We start from the raw sequence: 19509 nt of genomic DNA on the forward strand, positions 1-19509 counted from the left end.
TTGCGCTACTGGTGTGAAGTGATCCTGTATAGTTAAAAACATGCCTGAAAAGGCCATATAACTGATATGCTGACCCTATATTTTGATATGCTGGAAGAGTGGGAACCCTGTATTGCAGTAGATTCTCTCTATTCTGAGCACTCATGGGACCGAACAAAAGTGTTCAAATTATGGGGGTGTTCATAATAGGAGACTGGATAATGCGTATGCATTTGCCGGTACCATCAGGGGTGATTGTGTTTTGGTATTTTACCGAATTTCAGGTATTTTCGGATGTCTTTCCGGTATTTTTATGTCCGAAAATTCCGGAATTATGTTTTTTTTTTGTTGTGCTTTTATCTCCCTACCTCCGCAATTTCTTTTAATTTTATAATACTCATCAGATATACCTGTAAGAGCCTTAGGATGGACAGCTATCCCTTAAGATGTACAAATGTCAAGATAATTTGTATAACACCAGCTCAAAAGTAACTTTGTAACCCATTAAAAATTTAATCAAATGCACACACAATATTTTGACTCAGAACTATTTAATACTATGGCAAAGGTGCACTTAAGTAATAGGGGCCAAAGATTCCCCCCCCTCCCCGTTCTCACTTTGAAATTTTCAGGTATTTTTTGATGAACTCACAATCACCCCTGTACCATCTAAATGTGTTCAGAATGTTGAGAGGTTCACATTACAAATTGTTCAGATAAGGGAGTCAACTGTGTTAGTAATTTCAAGGAAGAATGAAAAAAAGAAGAAATCTGGAGCAAGCTTTGTGTATTTCAATTTGAAATTTGAAGAATAAAATTGATATAGAATAGAAAACTATTCCTATAAATACATCTAAAATAAAAATGTTAATTTCTCACTTTTGCTAAATTTGATAACATAAATATTTATTTCCGTATTTTTGCATAATAGCCTTTTTTTTTTTTTTTTTCAGGCATGAGAAATGCTATTTATGACAAATTAGATGATGATGGAATTATAGCTCCTGGCACAAGAGTTTCTGGAGATGATGTTATTATTGGTAAAACTATTACTCTGCCAGAAAATGATGATGAGGTTTGTTTTAGTTTTATTTATTATTCTGTATTTTATTATGTTAAAATGTTATATTTTCACCTGTAGTGGAAATATTTTTCGCTTTTATCACATGAAAAATTTTTTTTTCAAAGAGCATGTGTGACAAACTAAGAAAAATATTAGTCAAGGGGCTGTGTATAATAAGTTTTCAGTTTTTGTGTGTCATGTTTGAGGTATGATGGCAGCATTTGTTGGATTCAGCATTTTTTTTAAACATTTGATGATCTCCATACTTAAATTGGAATGCAAATCTACCAAATATAGAGGGTAGAGGATAATAACAATTTTATGTAAGGGAAAAAAATCAATTTTTTAAAATAAATTGTTAATTTTCACAAAAAAAAAGCAATAACTTATTCAACATTTTACAAAAAAAAAAAAAAGTAAAATAGCTTTAGTTATTTTTAAGAAACTAGAAACTGCTCTTCAAAGAAAGCATTTGTGAATGGTCTTGGTGTAAGTATGGAATATTTCTTAGCCTGTCTGAATCTTTTAAACTTACTATTGCATTTTTTCTTTCCAGTTTTTTATTAAGCTTATAGTTTAATATTCTTACACTTTGGTTTAGCTTGAGAGTACTACTAGGCGTTTCACTAAAAGAGATGCTAGCACTTTCTTAAGAAACAGTGAAACTGGAATTGTGGATCAAGTTATGTTAACTCTTAATTCTGATGGATATAAGTTCTGCAAAATTCGAGTTCGTTCTGTTCGTATTCCTCAAATTGGAGACAAATTTGCATCCAGGCATGGACAAAAAGGAACCTGTGGTATTACTTACCGTCAAGAAGTAAGTATCTTTTCATGCTGATTTCTCAAAGTTTTAAAACTTTGATAGTGTTATTTATGTCAAAAACTATTCACTTTATGAAGGAATTGTTTGTAATTAATGTGCACTGATATTTGTGCTATTTCTTTCCTATAGGATATGCCTTTTACAGCTGAAGGTCTTACTCCTGATATCATTATCAATCCTCATGCTGTCCCTTCTCGTATGACAATTGGCCATTTAATTGAATGCCTTCAAGGCAAAGTGTCTGCAAACAAAGGAGAAATAGGAGATGCAACCCCATTTAACGATACTGTCAATGTGCAAAAAATTTCTAACTTGCTCCAAGAATATGGATACCATCTTAGAGGAAATGAGGTAATCTATGTTACATGTATACTAAATAGTAGTTGAAGAAGACATTTAGTGTTTTCATTTTAGAGAACTTTGAATAAAATATTGATGTAAAATAATGCTGCTATAAATAGATTTGATTGAAGTAAAACATTTTAATTTGTACAATCTTGCTCGATATGAGATCATAGTTTGTTAATACAAGAACCTTTGTCTTTATGTTTTGCTAAAGTGAAGGCTCTGAATATCGCACATTATTATGAAATTTATTTGCACTATGTCAAAAGTTTTATTTTTTGATAAAATGATCGTCTTTACTGTATCTAAAATTTATCTTTCAATAAAAGAAAAAAGCAACAGTTTAATATCATATTCATAAGTAATTGAGTTTGATCTTCAGTGCATTATAAGGTTTAGTTAATGTTCCATTGATGATTAACTGTTTAACTTTAAAAAGTACTATTGATGTAAATTAGCAACCAGCTGTGAAATTTACTATAAGGGCTTATTGTATCAAATTCTTGATAGTATCCAAATATCAACTTTTATTGAAAGTAAGTTTTGCAGTGCTATGGATTTGAATGAGGTAAAAAATTGTATTTTAACTTTTCAAAGAAAAAAAAATGGGAAGAAAATTACATAATTGCTTAGATGTCGAATACTGCTGATTATTTTGTAGTAAGAGGCCCGATTTTTTACGGAAAAGAAAATATTTGAAATCAACTAGAAACACTTAGAGTGAATATTTAAAATAAATAAATAAATAAAAAGAGCAATTACTGGCGATTGCAATAGGTTGCAACATCAGACAATTGGAAATAAGGCAAGGGGAGAAAGCTTAACCAGTTGGTTGAAACCCATGTAGAAGGATATTTGCAGCAACCCTGTGCTAATTGGAGAGGGAGGAGTTTTTGCTGCATTACACAGTGAATGCGTTTAAATTAGCCTAAATAAAATATATAATTCAGCACAAGTTGTAACAAGCTGCTTTGTGAAGAAGAAATATACTTGAGCAATTTCTTTTTGGTGAACATTTGAATTAATACATAAATGAAAGCTGAGAAGCATAAAAAATACTAGACATACAATAAAGCTAACTTACGTGTTGAATCAGTTTCAATAAAGATTCATGTGTATGTATAAAAAAAAATTATAATAAATAAAATGAAGTAAAATAAATTTTTAAAAAATGCACCAACACATGAAACCAAAGATTGCTCGGTTACAGCATGAACTAATGTTCCAATTCTAAATTCCTTAAGGAAATCATAACCTTTTTAATAACAAACCACAAATCAAGTGAAGTTTGCCTACTAACAATACTTATTACTTATTGTAGATATATATGCTATTTGTAACATTTGAACTGTGTTAGTTTTGTATTTTTCCATTTCTCATACTACAATACTCAGTTGTATTAATTAAACTTATAAAATTTAATTGTAACCTTTCTCGCATTATTTAGAGTTGCTTTAGCAAAACAGGATAAATTTGTAAATTTTTACTATGTTGAGACATAATATTCATTTTCTTTCTTATGAAGATGAATTTTATTTTAGTTCAATCTTTGAAGTTCCGTTAGTGTAATATGAATAAAAGGTAGCATTTCACTTGTTTATTTCTGCTATAAATTGTACTTTGCTCAATATGTTGTTGTGGGTAGGATTTTTATGTATTTATTTGCACTTAGCTTCAGTAATTTTAAACTTTGGTTTTGAATTTTTATATATTTGAATAAGAGACCATTTTGTATCTTAATATAAAGTAGTTGTTTTCTTTGAAAACTTTTTGTATTGCATTTTGTATTTGCATAGGTTGCAGGTTGTGACATGAAAGTAACATCTGCGACATACACGTAGGATTTACTTTTGATGCTTTTTTTCAGAAAGTTGATATACATAATTGTTCTCTATATTTAGATATATAAATGAAAAGCCAAAGTTTGAAATTTCTGGAATAAAGTGCAAATATATGCATAAAAATTTCATACCTTAAACAATGAATTGAGCAATTTGTGTGCGTACACCAATTTAATATCAAGTTCTAAATAGTGTGGAGAGAAAATGTTGTGTAACAATTTTTTTTAGATAATCCAATTAGTATGTTTTGTTAATATAGATTTTTTCCCCCAAAGGTAATGTTCAATGGGCATACTGGCCGCAAAATTAATGCACAGATTTTCTTAGGCCCAACATACTACCAACGTTTAAAGCATATGGTAGATGACAAAATTCACTCCAGAGCTAGAGGACCAGTGCAAATATTAGTGCGTCAACCTATGGAAGGCAGAGCTAGGTGAAGTATTCTGATGTTCATTGTAAATTTTATTTCAAAATGTCCCATCAAACAGTTCCTCGTTTTCATAATTTTCAACATTGTTCTTATGACTTAGATGAATTACTGGAATTAAAATTTATATGAGTTCATTTTAATACAGGGACGGAGGTCTCCGTTTTGGGGAGATGGAACGAGATTGTCAGATTGCCCATGGTGCAGCTCAATTCCTTAGAGAAAGATTATTTGAAGTATCTGATCCATATCGAGTGCATGTATGCAATCTCTGTGGTCTATTTGCTATTGCAAACCTTAAAAATAACACTTTTGAGTGCAGAGGGTGCCGTAACAAGACACAGGTAAACTGCATTATTTGTTCACTCAATTCAGTTTTTATTACTTAATTTTTTTCAGCCCTTATTATTATTATTATTTTTAAAAATTTTTGAAAATTTTCCCTTTGACCTTCTGTATGGGTTCTAGTGGCAATTGTTCTACAAAATTTGCTATTCACATTAGTGATTTTACTTGTCTTTAGGCACTAGGGTGGTGTAAAAAAGGCTCTTTTTTAAAAAATTCTGATTTTTACTGGTCTTACCGTCATATTTGGTTCCATTTATGTAAAAGGTAATTATTGTGATGTTTAAGCTCATAATTTTAACTTTCAGTGGTTAACACCCTCAAAGTTCGGTAATATTTGATTTTACCCAATTAATGCTGAAGGAAAGAAAAAGGCTAAGAAAGCAATACAACTTTTTCATTTTAATCTTTAGCATTTTGTAAATTGAAAATTCTAGTTCAACAATTATGTTTAAATCATTATGCATATGATTGTGCTAGTGCCTACGAAATTATTTTTTGCTATCGGTATAAATGCAGCAATGTGTTTCAACAACCTGCGAATAGAATTGAAATTGATCTTCAATGGTTATCATTTTTTCAATTAACTATTTCATAATATATATTAATTCCTTTCTCTTACAGACAGATTATTAATAACTGGCTTCTTTCAATAAATTTTAGTGCTTTGTGATCAGGTAAATTCATTTTTTCAGCTAATAAAGCTGATCACAAGTTAGGAAGTCCTCAAATTTCATGATATTTTTGTGCATAATCTCAGGTACTTTGTAGCATTATTTTCTGTTCACTTGAACATCATTTGAAATTTAGATTGCATTAAATTGAAATAGTTACATAGTGCCTTCGGAATTATAGAAGCTATCATAAAAAATTTTAAATAAAGACCTTCTGCAAAAATACCATATCTTTCGCAATCCTATATCTTATACTGAAGTGATGGTGAACTAGTGGTTAAACATTTATAATATTTTAAAACTACAAGATTTTTAACGTTCAGTGAGTATGGTGCATAGCTCTAGGCTCAATAAATCTGATTCCAAGAGAAGGGGTTTTATGTTGAATTATTAAAATCAGTTCAAGAAAGTCTGCTTAATCATCTCTTGAGTAGGAGTCAGACAGTAATTTTTTTAGATTGTATTCTATAATTCTTTAATCAGCCACTTTTCCTTATTATTGAGTCTTGTATAATTCTTATCAATGAGCTCCTAGCAGGCCTAAAATCTGTTAAGAGAAGTGTTTTTGGTGCAGAAGAGGCACATTAAAAATGGCATCAATAATCAATTCCATAATGTGGTGTTGACAATCCAGAACTAATAATTACTTATTTTTTTGTACCAGTTGCTTTCGCTATGGGCAGAATTGCATTAACTACAACATCATACAAAAAACATTTATATTTACAGAATATATTTCATGGCTAATGTTGAAACAGTGTACAAAAAATAGCAATTTTATACTGTAATTACTTTCTTTTGATGGAAATAGCAATCATATTTGTTATTAGTTAGGTCCTTTGTCAATACACTTATATTCAGCAATACTGCTGAATATAGGTGTACTTCATCTGCTTTGATCTACCTCTGAATATTATTCAAATGTTATAAAATTTCGCCCTTTTTATTTTGTAATTTATTGGAACCAAATGGGAAAGTAAGACTCAAAAAATTTTCACCTTCAAAATTTTGCACCACCCTTATAGGCACTTAATCTCCAGGCTTTAGGTGTCTGCTGTCACAAAAAAATTGTCCATGTATAAGTTTTAATGTTTCATATCTTTATCACTTTAATTGATAATGAAACACTGTTTTGGCAAAGAAGTTCAAAATTATTTTGAAAATAAAATCCAATTTCAACAGTGATTTACTTTATTTAATAATTATAGTTTAAAATTGAATTCAATATGATCTGTAACAGTCTGTTTTCTGCTGAAGTGCCATAATTGGTGTACATTTCGGATATTATATTTATGCTTTTGATTTTTAAATTTTTCAACTCAGTACTAAAAAGAAAAGAATAATGTAGGTATGCAGCTCTTAAACATGAAAGTTAGAATGTTGTAAATAGTTGCATTTGCATGAAACAAACATATATGGTTCATAAGAACTAAATCATAAATCGCAGATCATTTATAAATGTATTTTGAGAATAATGTTTCTGTATTTATTGAGTATGTTTCTTTTATAGATATCTCAAATTACTGTCCCATATGCTTGCAAACTACTTTTCCAGGAGTTAATGTCCATGTCTATAGCTCCTAGAATGATGGTCATTTGATAATTTGATTAAGAAGGAAAAAACCTGGTGATGTATATATGCTTCAATAATGTTTACATGGACTGTAAAATGATATGATATTTACTGTTGGACAAAGGTCATGATACTTGTTATAAAACATTTCAAAACGTTTTACTCAAGAAATTTACAAAAAATATACATTGCTTTCATTTTTTGACATTAATGCAAATTGGATTTACTGAAATGTTCTTTTCCATGATGGCTGTTACTTGCTTTTACCCTTTTTATTGCCCTAGAAACATAAAATAATACCAACATTTAGAGGGGAAGGAAGAAAAGGTATAAGACATTTTCAAGAAACTTTCTACTTTAAAAATAAAGTTTTATAAAGTATCAAAGCAAGTAATTTTGTATTTTTAAATTAACTCATCATGAACATCATTTGTCATTTCCTTAATGTTGTCATCAGGATGAATTTTCTGATGCATGATTATATTTACAATTTGGAGTGACATGTTATTCTAATTTGAAATAAATTATATACTCTACACTTTTTATACTTTCTTTCAAGGAGGATTAATTTTTGTTCTTATATTATGTCCAAGTCCTCTAAATATCAGGGCTTGTACTTTTCAGCTTTAAAGTTCTTAAAAAAATATTGATTTTGATGATCTTTACTATTTCAAATAGTTTGATTTTTTAATTTTTACCAACACAAAAGACATCTGGGAGAGTTTTTTCTCTTTTTGATTGATAGTGTTTGGAAACACTGAAATAGCCATCTAATCAATCAGATAATAGGGAATTAATTGCAAAAAAGTAGAAGATTAAAACTTGCATTATAGTAGCTCAAAGCATTTATGCGTGATTTAACAAGCTACAAATCAATAAAAAAAAAGCCATGTAAAACCAGAGAGTTTTATATCATATTTTAAATATGAACCTTGTAATCTTTTTTAGAAAAGTTATCCATCACACTTTTTAAAAATCTCACCCTAATTTAAAAAGAAAGTGAGATCTTCTTGCCCATTTGTTTTTCCTCTTATGGAAACCTTAAGTATAATATGAATAAAGCTTTATTTTTCTACTTGAATGTGAATTTTTTCTTTTACACATGTGTCAAAACAACAGTGGGATATCTCACTTATTTCTAGGCTTAGATATCTTACTGTTGCTCTGATGCGAAGACACATACTATATATATAAGCCTCTGAAAGAATGTAAATGCCAATATTTGCAGAGCAAGAGGCAGAAGATTTCTGGTGAATGTTGACATCCTCCAATCACAGTGACATATATTATATATACACTACTAACATTCACCAGTAAAAACTAACTGTAAGATGTTCTAAAAAATCAACATTATTTATTTTTCTATTCTACAATTTTCGAAAGACACTAAATATAACAATTGACTATATTTACTTATCAAAGTGTTTTTTCTGTGTGCAACATTTGTTATTTAATTCAATAATTTTTTACGAACTTGTACAAGCCCTGTTAAATGCTTACATGCCATCTTGTATTTGATTTGTTTAATATTCCATTGTTCCATATGTAGAATTAACTTCGGAAAATAAATTTTTGTTAAAAAAATTTGTATTGTGTGCAATGTAGTTTGGCTCATTTATGTTAGGGGAAAAAATCAGCTTTAAAAGAATAATACATTGGTACCTTACAGACATTAAAACTAAATGACTAGAAAATATTGTTAAAAAAAAGTATTTTTAATTCAGAAGTAGAGAAAGTGATTTAATATAAAATATCAGGCACAGAGGACTTTTAGTCTTTCACTGGACAAAAGAAAAAAGCGAGTCTTGTCTGAAAGTCAAAAATCCTCTTCTTAGAGTACTTTAATGTACAGAGTTTCAGAAAAAAACAGATAATAACAGGTAGTTATTAAGCACCTTTATATAGTACATAATAGTTACAAATACAAAATTTTAATGCAAGTGTAAAACAGCATTCCTCAACCTCTTTAGACCTACAAATCAGTACAAATTTTAAAATATTTTAAGAACCATTGGTGGTTTCTTTCCTTTTTTATTTTCACTTACACACACACAAAAAGGGGGGGGGGGTACATAAGTTTAAACTTTCTTACTTATAATATTTTAGTGTTAAAAATATGAATTTTAGCATTAAAATATATGTTTAAATCATTGTTGTGCAGTCGTTGAAAGTCCCTGGTCTAAAATGAAAAATGCCCTAGTAGTCCAGTCAATGAAGGTAAAAAATAGGCTTTGTCGCAACTAATTCAGGGAAAGCTGCATTTTTTGCAGGATGTTAGCAAATAAAGTATACACTAAAAAAATACAAAGTCCCGAACCCCACCCCTCTTGCTTCCCCTCCCCCCACCCCTCCAAAACATTGAAAGGGCAGAACTATAATTATACGCTTTTTGTGTCGCAACTAATTAGGGGAAAGCTGAATTTTAGCAGGAGTTTAGTACATAAAGTATACACTAAAAATCCACAATGTTCCGACCCCCACTCCTCTTGCTTTCCCCCCACCCCCTCCGAAACACTTAGACCATCAAGAGCAGTACTATGATTATATGCTTTCTTTTCGCAACTAATTAAGATAAAGCTGAATTTTTACACGATGTTAGTACATAAAGTATATACTAAAACCTTGACAGTCCCGACCCAACCCCTCTTGCTGCTCTCCCCCTCCTTCCGAAACATTGCACACTGATCAGTTCAGTAAGTACTATGATTATACGCGTACAGCTTGAAAATTTATGATGTTACCGGAATGTTCCTTTTTTAATTTCACTCCTAACAATATTTTTGACCAGTGGTGCCCAACCTACGGCCCAGGTGCTGTATCCGGCCCGAGGAGCTGATCCGTGTGGCCCGTTGTTTTGTGAAATATTACAACTCGAAGAGCACGATTAATGACAATGTTACAAATTGTTAGCCAAATATTTAGAAATTGGTTTCTGAAAACATTGTTGGGGACCACTGTTATTCACAACTTCTGAAACATACACTTTTTATGTAGATAGCTCAGTTTCACCATTTTACCAACTTAATCATGTGTAGAAAACTCACAACAAAAACCAAAAAGTAACTTCAACAAATTAAAAGCTTTTTATCATTACGTCTTGGAATGAAATGTTTGAACAAAATTTATTGATAATAATATGATAATAGTCATTTTCTTGAAATGAATCAACAATGTAATGACGTTCACTTAAAGTTTTTACTACCATAATGCAATTATTTGTTACAAAAGTAGATAATTCGTTTGTGTCGGCGATAGTCTGCAAAATAATATTAATGCTTGGCTAACTATTTAAGCTTTCAATAAATCAAGAACAGTTTATTTGAACTGAGATTATTTTCTTGCAGCTGATATTATTAACGTTTAATATTGCTTTTGGTTATTATTTTTAAGTCTTTTATATCTTCTAATATTTCGTTGGTTTGGTCCGAAATATTGTTACAGTGCATTCCACTACAGTGTCTACACATAGACGTGCAATCGAACCTAGCTTTACGACAGATACAGTTTGAAATACATAATGTTTTCAATTGCAAGATAATAATTGCAGACGTTCACTTGAAGCAGAGGTAATCTTCATGAACTTAGGAATAAATCTGTTGCATGAAGTATAATGCCAACCCCACTCTTCTGTGGGACGTTTAAAACCTAACCAAGTTTGAATCTGGTGTTGACCCTAAAAGCTCTGGTGGAAACATTTAAAAGATGTTGACGAGTGCCGTCTGAAGTTGGAAGTTTAGATAAATCAAAAGTGAACTTTAGGGACACTTTTGCGATTACTTGCTTTTCACAAACTTTTATTCAAACTTGGTTAGGTTTTAAGTTTCCAGCAGAAGAATGGGTTTGGAAATATATTTCAAGCAACAGACTGATTTCTAAGATCATGACAATTACCTCTGCTCCAAGTGAAATTCTCCTACTCATATCTTGCAACTGTAAAACATTGTGTTACAAACTGTAGCTGTCGTAAAACTGGGTTCGATTGTACATCTATGTGTGAATACTGTAGTAGAATGCATTGTAACAATATTTCAGACCAAGCCAACAAACTGTTAGATGACCCCTTATAAAAAAAAATTGTAGTTATAAAAACTTGATGCCCTTTTTTTTTGTTGAATGCAACCTGTTTTTCAGAAACCAGTTGCGATATCGTCCTCAAGTTGTAACATTTCGTGAGACAACAGTTCACACTGATCAGTTTCATGTGACCCGTGAGGCGTAGGTTGGGCACCACTGGTTTATAATATTGTAAGAAGTGAAATAAAAGGAATACTCCGATATCACCATTAGTTTTCGAGCTGTAAGCGTATAATCATAATACTGCTCTTGCAATGTTTCGGACGGGGGGGGGGGGAGCAATAGGGGTAGGGACTATGTGTTTTTTTAAAGTATACTAACATCTTGAGAAAAAAAATCAGTTTTCCCCTATTTAGTTGGTCCTTTCAGGCCGATTGTTTCCAATATTGGTACGGCTTCGTACAAACTTGCAAAATATTTAGTCTCTGTGTTTTCTCCCCTTAGGAGTCACAATTTATTTACTATTAAAAATTCTGCTGAGTTTGTTAAAAAAATTCATAGTTTCGTTCCAAATAATTCTTTTATGGCTTCTTTTGATGTTAACTCTTTATTTACGAACGTTCCCGTTGAGGGTTCATTGTTACGCCTTCGTAGAAGACTTTCTGAATTTCATTTCACCAATATGGATATTGAGGATTTAATTTTCCTTACTTGTACTTGTCTTAAGCAATGTTCTTTTGTTTTTAATGGGAATTTTTATATTATGTTAGATGGTCTGGCTATGGGAAACCCACTTAGCCCCATTCTTAGTGATATTTACATGCATTATTTTGAGGTTAAGCTGTTCCAAAAACTGCAGTTTCAATTTTATGTTCGGTATGTTGATGATTGTTTTGTTCTAATGAACCAGAATCAGTTTGAGAGTGATGAGGCTTTATCTATTTTAAACTCCATTGATCCTCATATTCAGTTTTCTTGTGAGAAAGAACGGAATAATTGCATTTCATTTCTTGATGTACTTGTTTCTCGTACTGAAATTGGTTTTGAAACTACTGTTTATCGCAAACCTTTTGCTGTTTCATTACCTCCTCATCGACTATCGTCTCATCCTCCAAATCAAAAATATTCTGCTTTCAATTCTTTTGTTTATCGCGCAATTAATATTTGTTCTTCGTCGGAACTTCTTAAAGTGGAACTTAATTATCTTAAAGCTGTGGCAATTGATAGAGACTATCTGCCAACTTTGATTGATTCCATTTATAAAAAACTTTCAAATAAATCCCAAACTAATGTTCTTAACCGAACCTTCATCAGAAAGAATTTGGTTGTTTTGCCATTCTTTCCATCTGTAAGCTATGAGGTTGCTAAGATTCTAAAACGTTTCCAATTCCAGGTGGCGTTCTTTCCTATTAATAAACTTTCATTCTCTTCTCTTAAAGATCCTATTCACCCGCTTAATTGTTGTGGAATCAAAATTATGTGAAAAAACAACAATTAAATAAGTCTAGTATTGTTCAACATTGTTGGGACTCGAATCACTCTTTTGATTTTAACTCTTATTAGATTATCCAAAAATGCCCCAATTCATCAGATCTTGACTTTTGGGAATCCTTTCATATTCTAACTTAGTTAACGATCTTAGTGCAGTTCCATATTTTTCCAACATTTGGCTCCCATATCTTTAATACTGTCCTTTCCCCATTCCCCCCCCCTTTTTTCCCATTCATTTTTATCTATCTTCCTTTGTTTATTTTTACCTTTTTGTCTTGATTGACACCCCCTCCCCCTTCCCCAATTTTCTTCTATTTATTTTTCCTTTTTTCAAATATTTTTTGTTTCTGTTTATTTTATTTCATGGTTTTCCATTCAGCTTTTCCTTTCTTGCGGTTCACGGTTACTGACAATTTCTTTTCTTTTTGTCTAAGCTTCGGCTTAATCTTTGTCCAATTGAATTCTTTCTTTCTGGGTTCGTACCTAAGAGAAAGCTCTTGGCCTTTGCTTGCATTCCTATTGGTTCCTGATCGGTTTATAACTTTGTCATTGGTGTTTGGCTAATCCGCTGTTTTTATCTTTTAAGCTGCATGCTTATCTGATCTTGGCTTTTGTCGGATGTCTTTTCATCCATAAGCTCATTATTTTTTGCAATGAAAAAGGCGTTCCCTGTAACGCCGAAACACGTGTCTGCTCTAATTTGCAAATTTGTGCTTCATCTAACATTGTTTTGTCTTACTTTACTGTTCAGCACAAAGGTATTTATTTATCTTATATAGTCATAGTATTGCTCTTGCAATGCTTTGGAAGGGGGGAGAAAGAGGGGTGGGGGGTCGGGACTTTCTTATTTTGGTGTATACTTTTTGTACTGACATCTTGAAAAACATCTGCTTTCCCCAAATTAGTTGCGACACGAAAAGCGCATAATCATACCCGGAGTTTCTCCGATTTTTATTGCGTACTCCGAAAATCCGATTTATTCCAAAAAACTCCGTTTTTTGACTTTGCTTGTACACTTTTCGATTTCTGAGGAAAAAGAAGAAATTTCCCTATCCTGGAAGGTAGGAAGTGTGCACAAACTCAACAAAAGAGCAGGCAATTTTATGCCCTGGAAGCATTAGTGTCAAGATAAACACTGAGTGGGAGCGCTAATCGATCGGAGAACATCGTTTTTTCATTGAGCATTTCAGCTACGTGCAAAACGTAGCCGCCATGTTTGGTCATTCAGAAGATGGAAGTAGACGATGCTTAAGTACTTTCGTTTTCAAAGACAATGAATTGGGGGTTTCTTTTCACTGCAAACTAATGAAAATCAGCAAAATGTGCTGCAAAATTTTTTTTTTTTTGGTTATTTTAAATAATTTTATTGAGAAATGAAAACAAGTATACTATTTAAAATTTCATTTTATCCCTATTGCTTTGGACACGAATGCTAAAGATTCTCAATTAAATTGTAGTTTCATGGGGATTTTTTATTTTCAAATTATTTTCATGCAACAAATCCAAAATTTTATATCTGAATTTTTGACTTAGTCGCCATATTTGGTCATTTGCGAGATTTAAGTACACAAAACTCTTCAAGTGGCCAAGTTTTCAAAATCGGAATTAGATGTTTATTGCAATGCAAACTATTGAAAATAATGCGAAATGGGCTTCTCCCCCCCCCCCGGAAAATTCTTAATTTTTTTCTTGAAAAATGAAAATTTTTTTTTTTCAGAATATTATGTTATCCTGATTGGTTTGGATGCTAATGTGCTAAAAACTGTCTATTGCATCTAAATTCTAGTTTTTTAAAGGATTATTAATTATTTATAATTACTTTTAATGCAACAAATTCAAAAATCTATCATCTTAAATTTTTTGCGTTGTTGCCATGTTTGGTCATTTGCAACATGGAAGTAGACAAGACTATTAATAGCCTAAGTTTCCGAAAACAGAATTGGTTGTTTGTCTCAATGCAAACTATTAAAAATAACAAAAGGCAAAAAGTTATGGTTTTTTTAAATTATTTTTTTGAAAGAGAAATTTTATCTGTATTTGATCCTTATTGCCTCGGAGGCTTTGTTATAAGCTGAAACCATTTCATCCTAAATGAAAGTTCCTGCTAACTTCTCATTTATTTATTTATTTATTTTAATAAATCAGAAATCTATTTTAACTTGAATTTTCCATGTACAAAAAAAGTATTGATTACTATTTTAAAATGTGTGAAGTCCTATTCATCTATTTTTTTCATGAAAGTTGTAAAAACTGCCCCATCTCCCCTCCAGTTTGTGTTTCAAAACTTGGTGACAGTGGTAGCCACTAAGTTTTTGGAGTCTAGTGGCCACTGGCCACTTAGAAGATTTCCAAGTCTTGACCTTTACTATGAAGTTGCTTTACTTCCAAGTATAAGAAGTAATCATTTTTTTTTTTTTTAAATCTTCAATATGTTCTTATGCAATGCATTTTCAATACATGTAGGATATGTGTAAAGGAATATTTTAAAAAAGGGTTGCAGTTTTATTAAATCAAACAGTAATCAAGTTTTGTTTTTTTTAATTTTCAATATGTACTTACGTAATGATGCTTTTTTAATGTAAAATATTTTTATCTTATACTTGGTTGTAGTTTTGTTGAAAATCTAACATGAAAATTCAGAAACGCATTGTAATGGTGCTTAGAACTTATAGAAGCTTACTGTACAGAAGGGAGGTTTAGCACAGGCCACGATTTGGTGCTCCTATTTTGACCCTCATTGCTCCTATTTTTTCCCTTAAGTGCTCCTATTTTTTTTATCTTGAGGTTGGCAGCTATGGTACTGCTCTTGCAATGTTTCGGAGGGGGTGTGGAGGAAAGCAAGAGGGGTGGGGATCGGAACTTTGTACGTTTTTAATGAATACACTACGTACTAACATCCTGCCAAAATTAAGCTTTCCCTTAATTAGTTGTGACACGAAAAGCGTACAATCATAGTACTGTTCTTACAGTGTTTCCGAGGGGGAGAAAGAGTGGTGGGGGTCGGGACTTTGTACTTTTTTAAAGAATACATTATGTACTAACATCCTGCCAAAACTCAGCTTTCTCTTAAGTAGTTGCAACACGAAAAGCGTATAAACATAGTACTGCTCCAACAATGTTTCGGATTGGGTGGGTGGGAAAGCAAGAGGGGTGGGGGCGGGACTTTGTATTTTTTTAGTGTAAACTTTATGTACTAACAACCTGCAACAATTTAGCTTTCCCTAAATTAGTTGCAACATGAAACCTTTATTGACTGGGCCATAGTGTACTTCAAAACTCCTTCCACAAACATTAAAATGTAACTCTTGTGATTTTTCAAGATAAAAAAGAACATTCATGTGCATGTACGCGTAAGCAGAGGAAAAGAAAGAAAGCATTAACAAAGTCATAGTGAGTAAAAGTGCGTCCACCAGCCCTATGAAGTCATTCTAGTGGTGCAGCTGATATGACAGTTATAGTAAAGATAAAGTAGATTTTTAAAAATACCGTCTTCAGGTTACATCCGCATGCATACTATGATTTTTTTTCCTATTTGTCGGTACAAAAATGCAGTGTAGGGTTTGAGCAGCCTTTGCAAAATATGCTAGTTCACTAGTATTTCATTTACAACCCCCCTCGCTTAAAAAAAATTAATTTGAATTTTGACATCTTGAATTCAAATTGTTTTTCGCAATCACGAGTGTGTGTTTGTAGGAGTGTGTGTCTGTGTGCTGGCATAAGTGTGTGGGTAGTTGTGTGTATGAATGTGTGGGGGGGGGGGTATGTGTGTGTATGCATATGTGTCTGTGTGCAGGCATGAATGTGTGGGTAATTGTGTCTATGTGTGTTTGTATGTGTAGGTGTCTGTATGTATGCGTGTGTGTATGTGCATTTGTGTGTAGTTGTGTATGTATGCGCGTGTGTGTAGGACATGGGTGCAACCTGGAGACGGCTTTCGCTATAGGAGCAGCATCGTGAGGAGCCGGTCGACGGTGATGGTGCGGAGGGTGGCGGTGGGAAAATAAAATGATAGGACGCCAAAAACTGTCAAGTGAGAACAATAAGCAATCGTGATTGCTCAAAAAGTATACTCTCGATGATACAAAGTTGAAGGGACCGTAAATTGGAAATATCGAGTTTGGGATAACAATGGCATAATAATAAAAAAAATGTTTTAAAAATTAGTCATGATAGTTTCAAACAGGTGGAAATGTGTAATGAGGTTTGCAAAAAAGTCTTAATAACAATACCAAAAACCTAAAAAATGAGCTAAAAATGATAGAGAAAATAGAATAAAAAAGAACGCACTAGTGAAGTAGCAAAGTGTAGTGAATTACCGTGACTAAACTTATCCAAGATTTGGATTGCCAAAAAAGTAACAGAATGGTTTCAAACAAGTTTTGAGCGCCCTGGAACAAACGAAGTCCGAACAAGGATTGCATCATTCCCTGTGTCTTCAAAGGGGTTTTTCGTTCTTCTACCCTTTTTTACAGAGATGAAAATAGAGTTGAAAGGTCCAACGAAATGGCATGAAAAAGGGGGCGAAAAGTTTTAGGTAGGTGTTTTGGGCTTCTCAGGACTTACATTTTCTGACACCCTCGGATTCTAGAATGAAAGTGATGGTAGATAAGCTTCTCCGAATCATTTCTAATCCCTGAGAGAAATAATGAAGGGTGTGAAAAAATTCTGGAAACATTCCTCACGTTGCTTTGAGACAATAAGCTGCGGTTTTTCCGGAAAAATTACATTTGAGTTCAAAGAGTATGCGACTTAACAAGGTTTGATTAAAAACTCTTCGACATAAGAATCAAAAATAATATTAGATAAATACGCAAAATCAAGAGGAGAAATAATTTTTCATCATATCAAGGTTTTTGAGATCTCGAGAGTATATTGTATAAGTTACATGGAACTTGCAAAATGCTGTTGGTCTCTTCTTCAGTTTACATTTGCACGCATAGTGTAATTTTCTTTTGTGTCAATACAGGAATGCTGTTTAATGTTTGAGCAGCCTTTTCAAATGCAAGTCCATATGTATTTCGTTAAACTCCAACCTTGTTTTTATTTTTTTGGATTATAAGTTAGATGGAACTTTCGAAGCGCAACATAAATACTTATTAACAATGAAATGGTATTGTGTTTATTAACATCAAATATTCCTACCCTTGTATCAAAAACTGAGCAATAAAAGTATATTACAGTAAGGCATTTTTGGGTAAATAATCACATTGCGCTTTGCTATGAATTCTTTAATTTACTTTTTATTACTTCTCTTGGTCAAACTTTGAATGTTTGGTTACAAATTCGAAATTATAATTACTGTAGCACTTAGTAGGTTACTTATTGTAGATCTGTTCTTAAACCTAACTAGAAAATGTTTATAAAAGTCAGTGATGTATACAGTAAGTATTAGTTAAGTAAATAATTAATACAGTAAATACCTTGTTCGCCTGCTTAAGGTTATCAATTTCATCCTTTTGAGCTGTTAAGGTTTCATTTAAATTAGCTAAGTGTTCACTCATTGTATTTAGTTGGTCTTCATATGATTGCTTTAAAGTCTTCTGTTCTTCCTACAAAGGTAGTGCATAGGTATATTACATTAGTAAAGAAAACATTAAATATTATTTATAGCTACTTTTAACTTTTAAAACTTTTTTATTTATAATTTATATAAAAAAAATAAAGAATTACATTTTACTTTAAAAGGTTGTTTTTATTAAAAAGACATTTTAAAAAAAGTTGGAAAACCCATACCCAAGAAAAAAAAATACATTTGTATTTTTTTACCATGTGAATTCAACTTATTCTTACACTTAAGAAAAGAGAAGAATACCTTTAATATGTCAATAAATTCCTTCGCATTGGTGGTTTCTTTTTCAAGTGTCTCACTTTTCTGTAGATTCATCTTCAACCTTTGATGTAATGTTTCACACTATGTGGTAAAATTAAAGAAAATTTAATTCCAATTTTTGTTAAATACATTATATTATATCATTATACAGTTCAACATAATTTTGCAATACAAGAAATCCTTGCAAGAATTGTTGAGATCTTAGTTCCATATGAATATGAAAGGTTTTCTTTAATCAGTTATAAAAGAACATTCAAAATATTAAATATTTGAAACATAGCAATGGATTTTAAGAACCTTCATGTGTGAAAGTTTTCTTAAGTTTTTGGATAAAAAAGGTGGAAATCATAGATAATAGGGAAGTTGCAACCTATTAAATGTTCATATTTTGTCTATTGGATATTGTTAATTGAGCCTCAAAACTAAAAAATTCACCATCGCCGAATTTTAAAACACCGTGGTTGATTTTTAATGAATTTTTAAAAATCCACGCGCAAAAGTGCGCTCTTCTGAAACGTCACGAGCCTACGTCACAGGGCGCGAATGGGCAGCCTTCCGCCGAAGATCCCTTGTTTTCGCTAGGGACATTTTGAGCGCGCTGATATTTTTATTTTTTAGAAATTCAATAATCCTTTTGAACACACTATGGATACCGGATTCGTTAAAGCACAATCTAAATAATCTTCCTCAAGCAATATCAATGATGATATTCGAATATTTAAGAGAGGATGAGAGGTTTAATGTTCCAGATCATCGAAGTCGAAAGCACGTTCTTCGGTTTCTCCCATGACATGGGAACCGGTTCGCTAGCGTTTCTCTCCTATCGGAAGACGCATGACGTCACTTCCTATGCCATTTGACGTCACAAGGGCTTGAACTTTAAAAATTAATTTAAAAAAAACTACTTATCGTATCGCAAAAATTTTTTCACCTATGATGTTCATGCATGTTACTCTGTCATATAAAAATAAAATTGAAAAATCGAAAACTTCCCTATTGTACAGCTTGGGTTAATATAAAAAGATCAATAACTATTAAGCATCTGCTACTCCAATTCACTCTTTGGATTTTTTTAAAATTAATTATTAAAACCATTTT

General features: G+C 31.9%; 2 protein-coding genes across 2 annotated transcripts in view; one reads left to right on the forward strand and one right to left on the reverse strand.

Annotated features, from left to right (window-relative positions):
* Window positions 1-7151, forward strand: part of LOC129221608 (DNA-directed RNA polymerase II subunit RPB2) — a 46088-nt gene extending 38937 nt beyond the window's left edge. Inside the window, exons 16-21 of the mRNA XM_054856129.1 lie at window positions 933-1054; window positions 1644-1862; window positions 1998-2219; window positions 4330-4490; window positions 4633-4828; window positions 7014-7151. Of these exons, the coding sequence (XP_054712104.1) occupies window positions 933-1054; window positions 1644-1862; window positions 1998-2219; window positions 4330-4490; window positions 4633-4828; window positions 7014-7103 (1010 nt within the window). The 3' untranslated portion in view covers window positions 7104-7151. The remainder of the gene's footprint in view (window positions 1-932; window positions 1055-1643; window positions 1863-1997; window positions 2220-4329; window positions 4491-4632; window positions 4829-7013) is intronic.
* A 67-nt stretch (window positions 7152-7218) lies between these two features.
* LOC129221609 (protein phosphatase 1 regulatory subunit 21-like) overlaps window positions 7219-19509 on the reverse strand; it is a 69409-nt gene continuing 57118 nt past the window's right edge. The window contains exons 20-22 of the mRNA XM_054856130.1: window positions 18394-18492; window positions 18002-18130; window positions 7219-7356 (exon numbers count right to left, since the gene is read on the reverse strand). Of these exons, the coding sequence (XP_054712105.1) occupies window positions 7330-7356; window positions 18002-18130; window positions 18394-18492 (255 nt within the window). The 3' untranslated portion in view covers window positions 7219-7329. The remainder of the gene's footprint in view (window positions 7357-18001; window positions 18131-18393; window positions 18493-19509) is intronic.

The sequence above is a fragment of the Uloborus diversus genome, chromosome 4 (genome assembly GCF_026930045.1).
Source record: "Uloborus diversus isolate 005 chromosome 4, Udiv.v.3.1, whole genome shotgun sequence".
Taxonomy (NCBI): Eukaryota; Metazoa; Arthropoda; class Arachnida; order Araneae; family Uloboridae; genus Uloborus; species Uloborus diversus.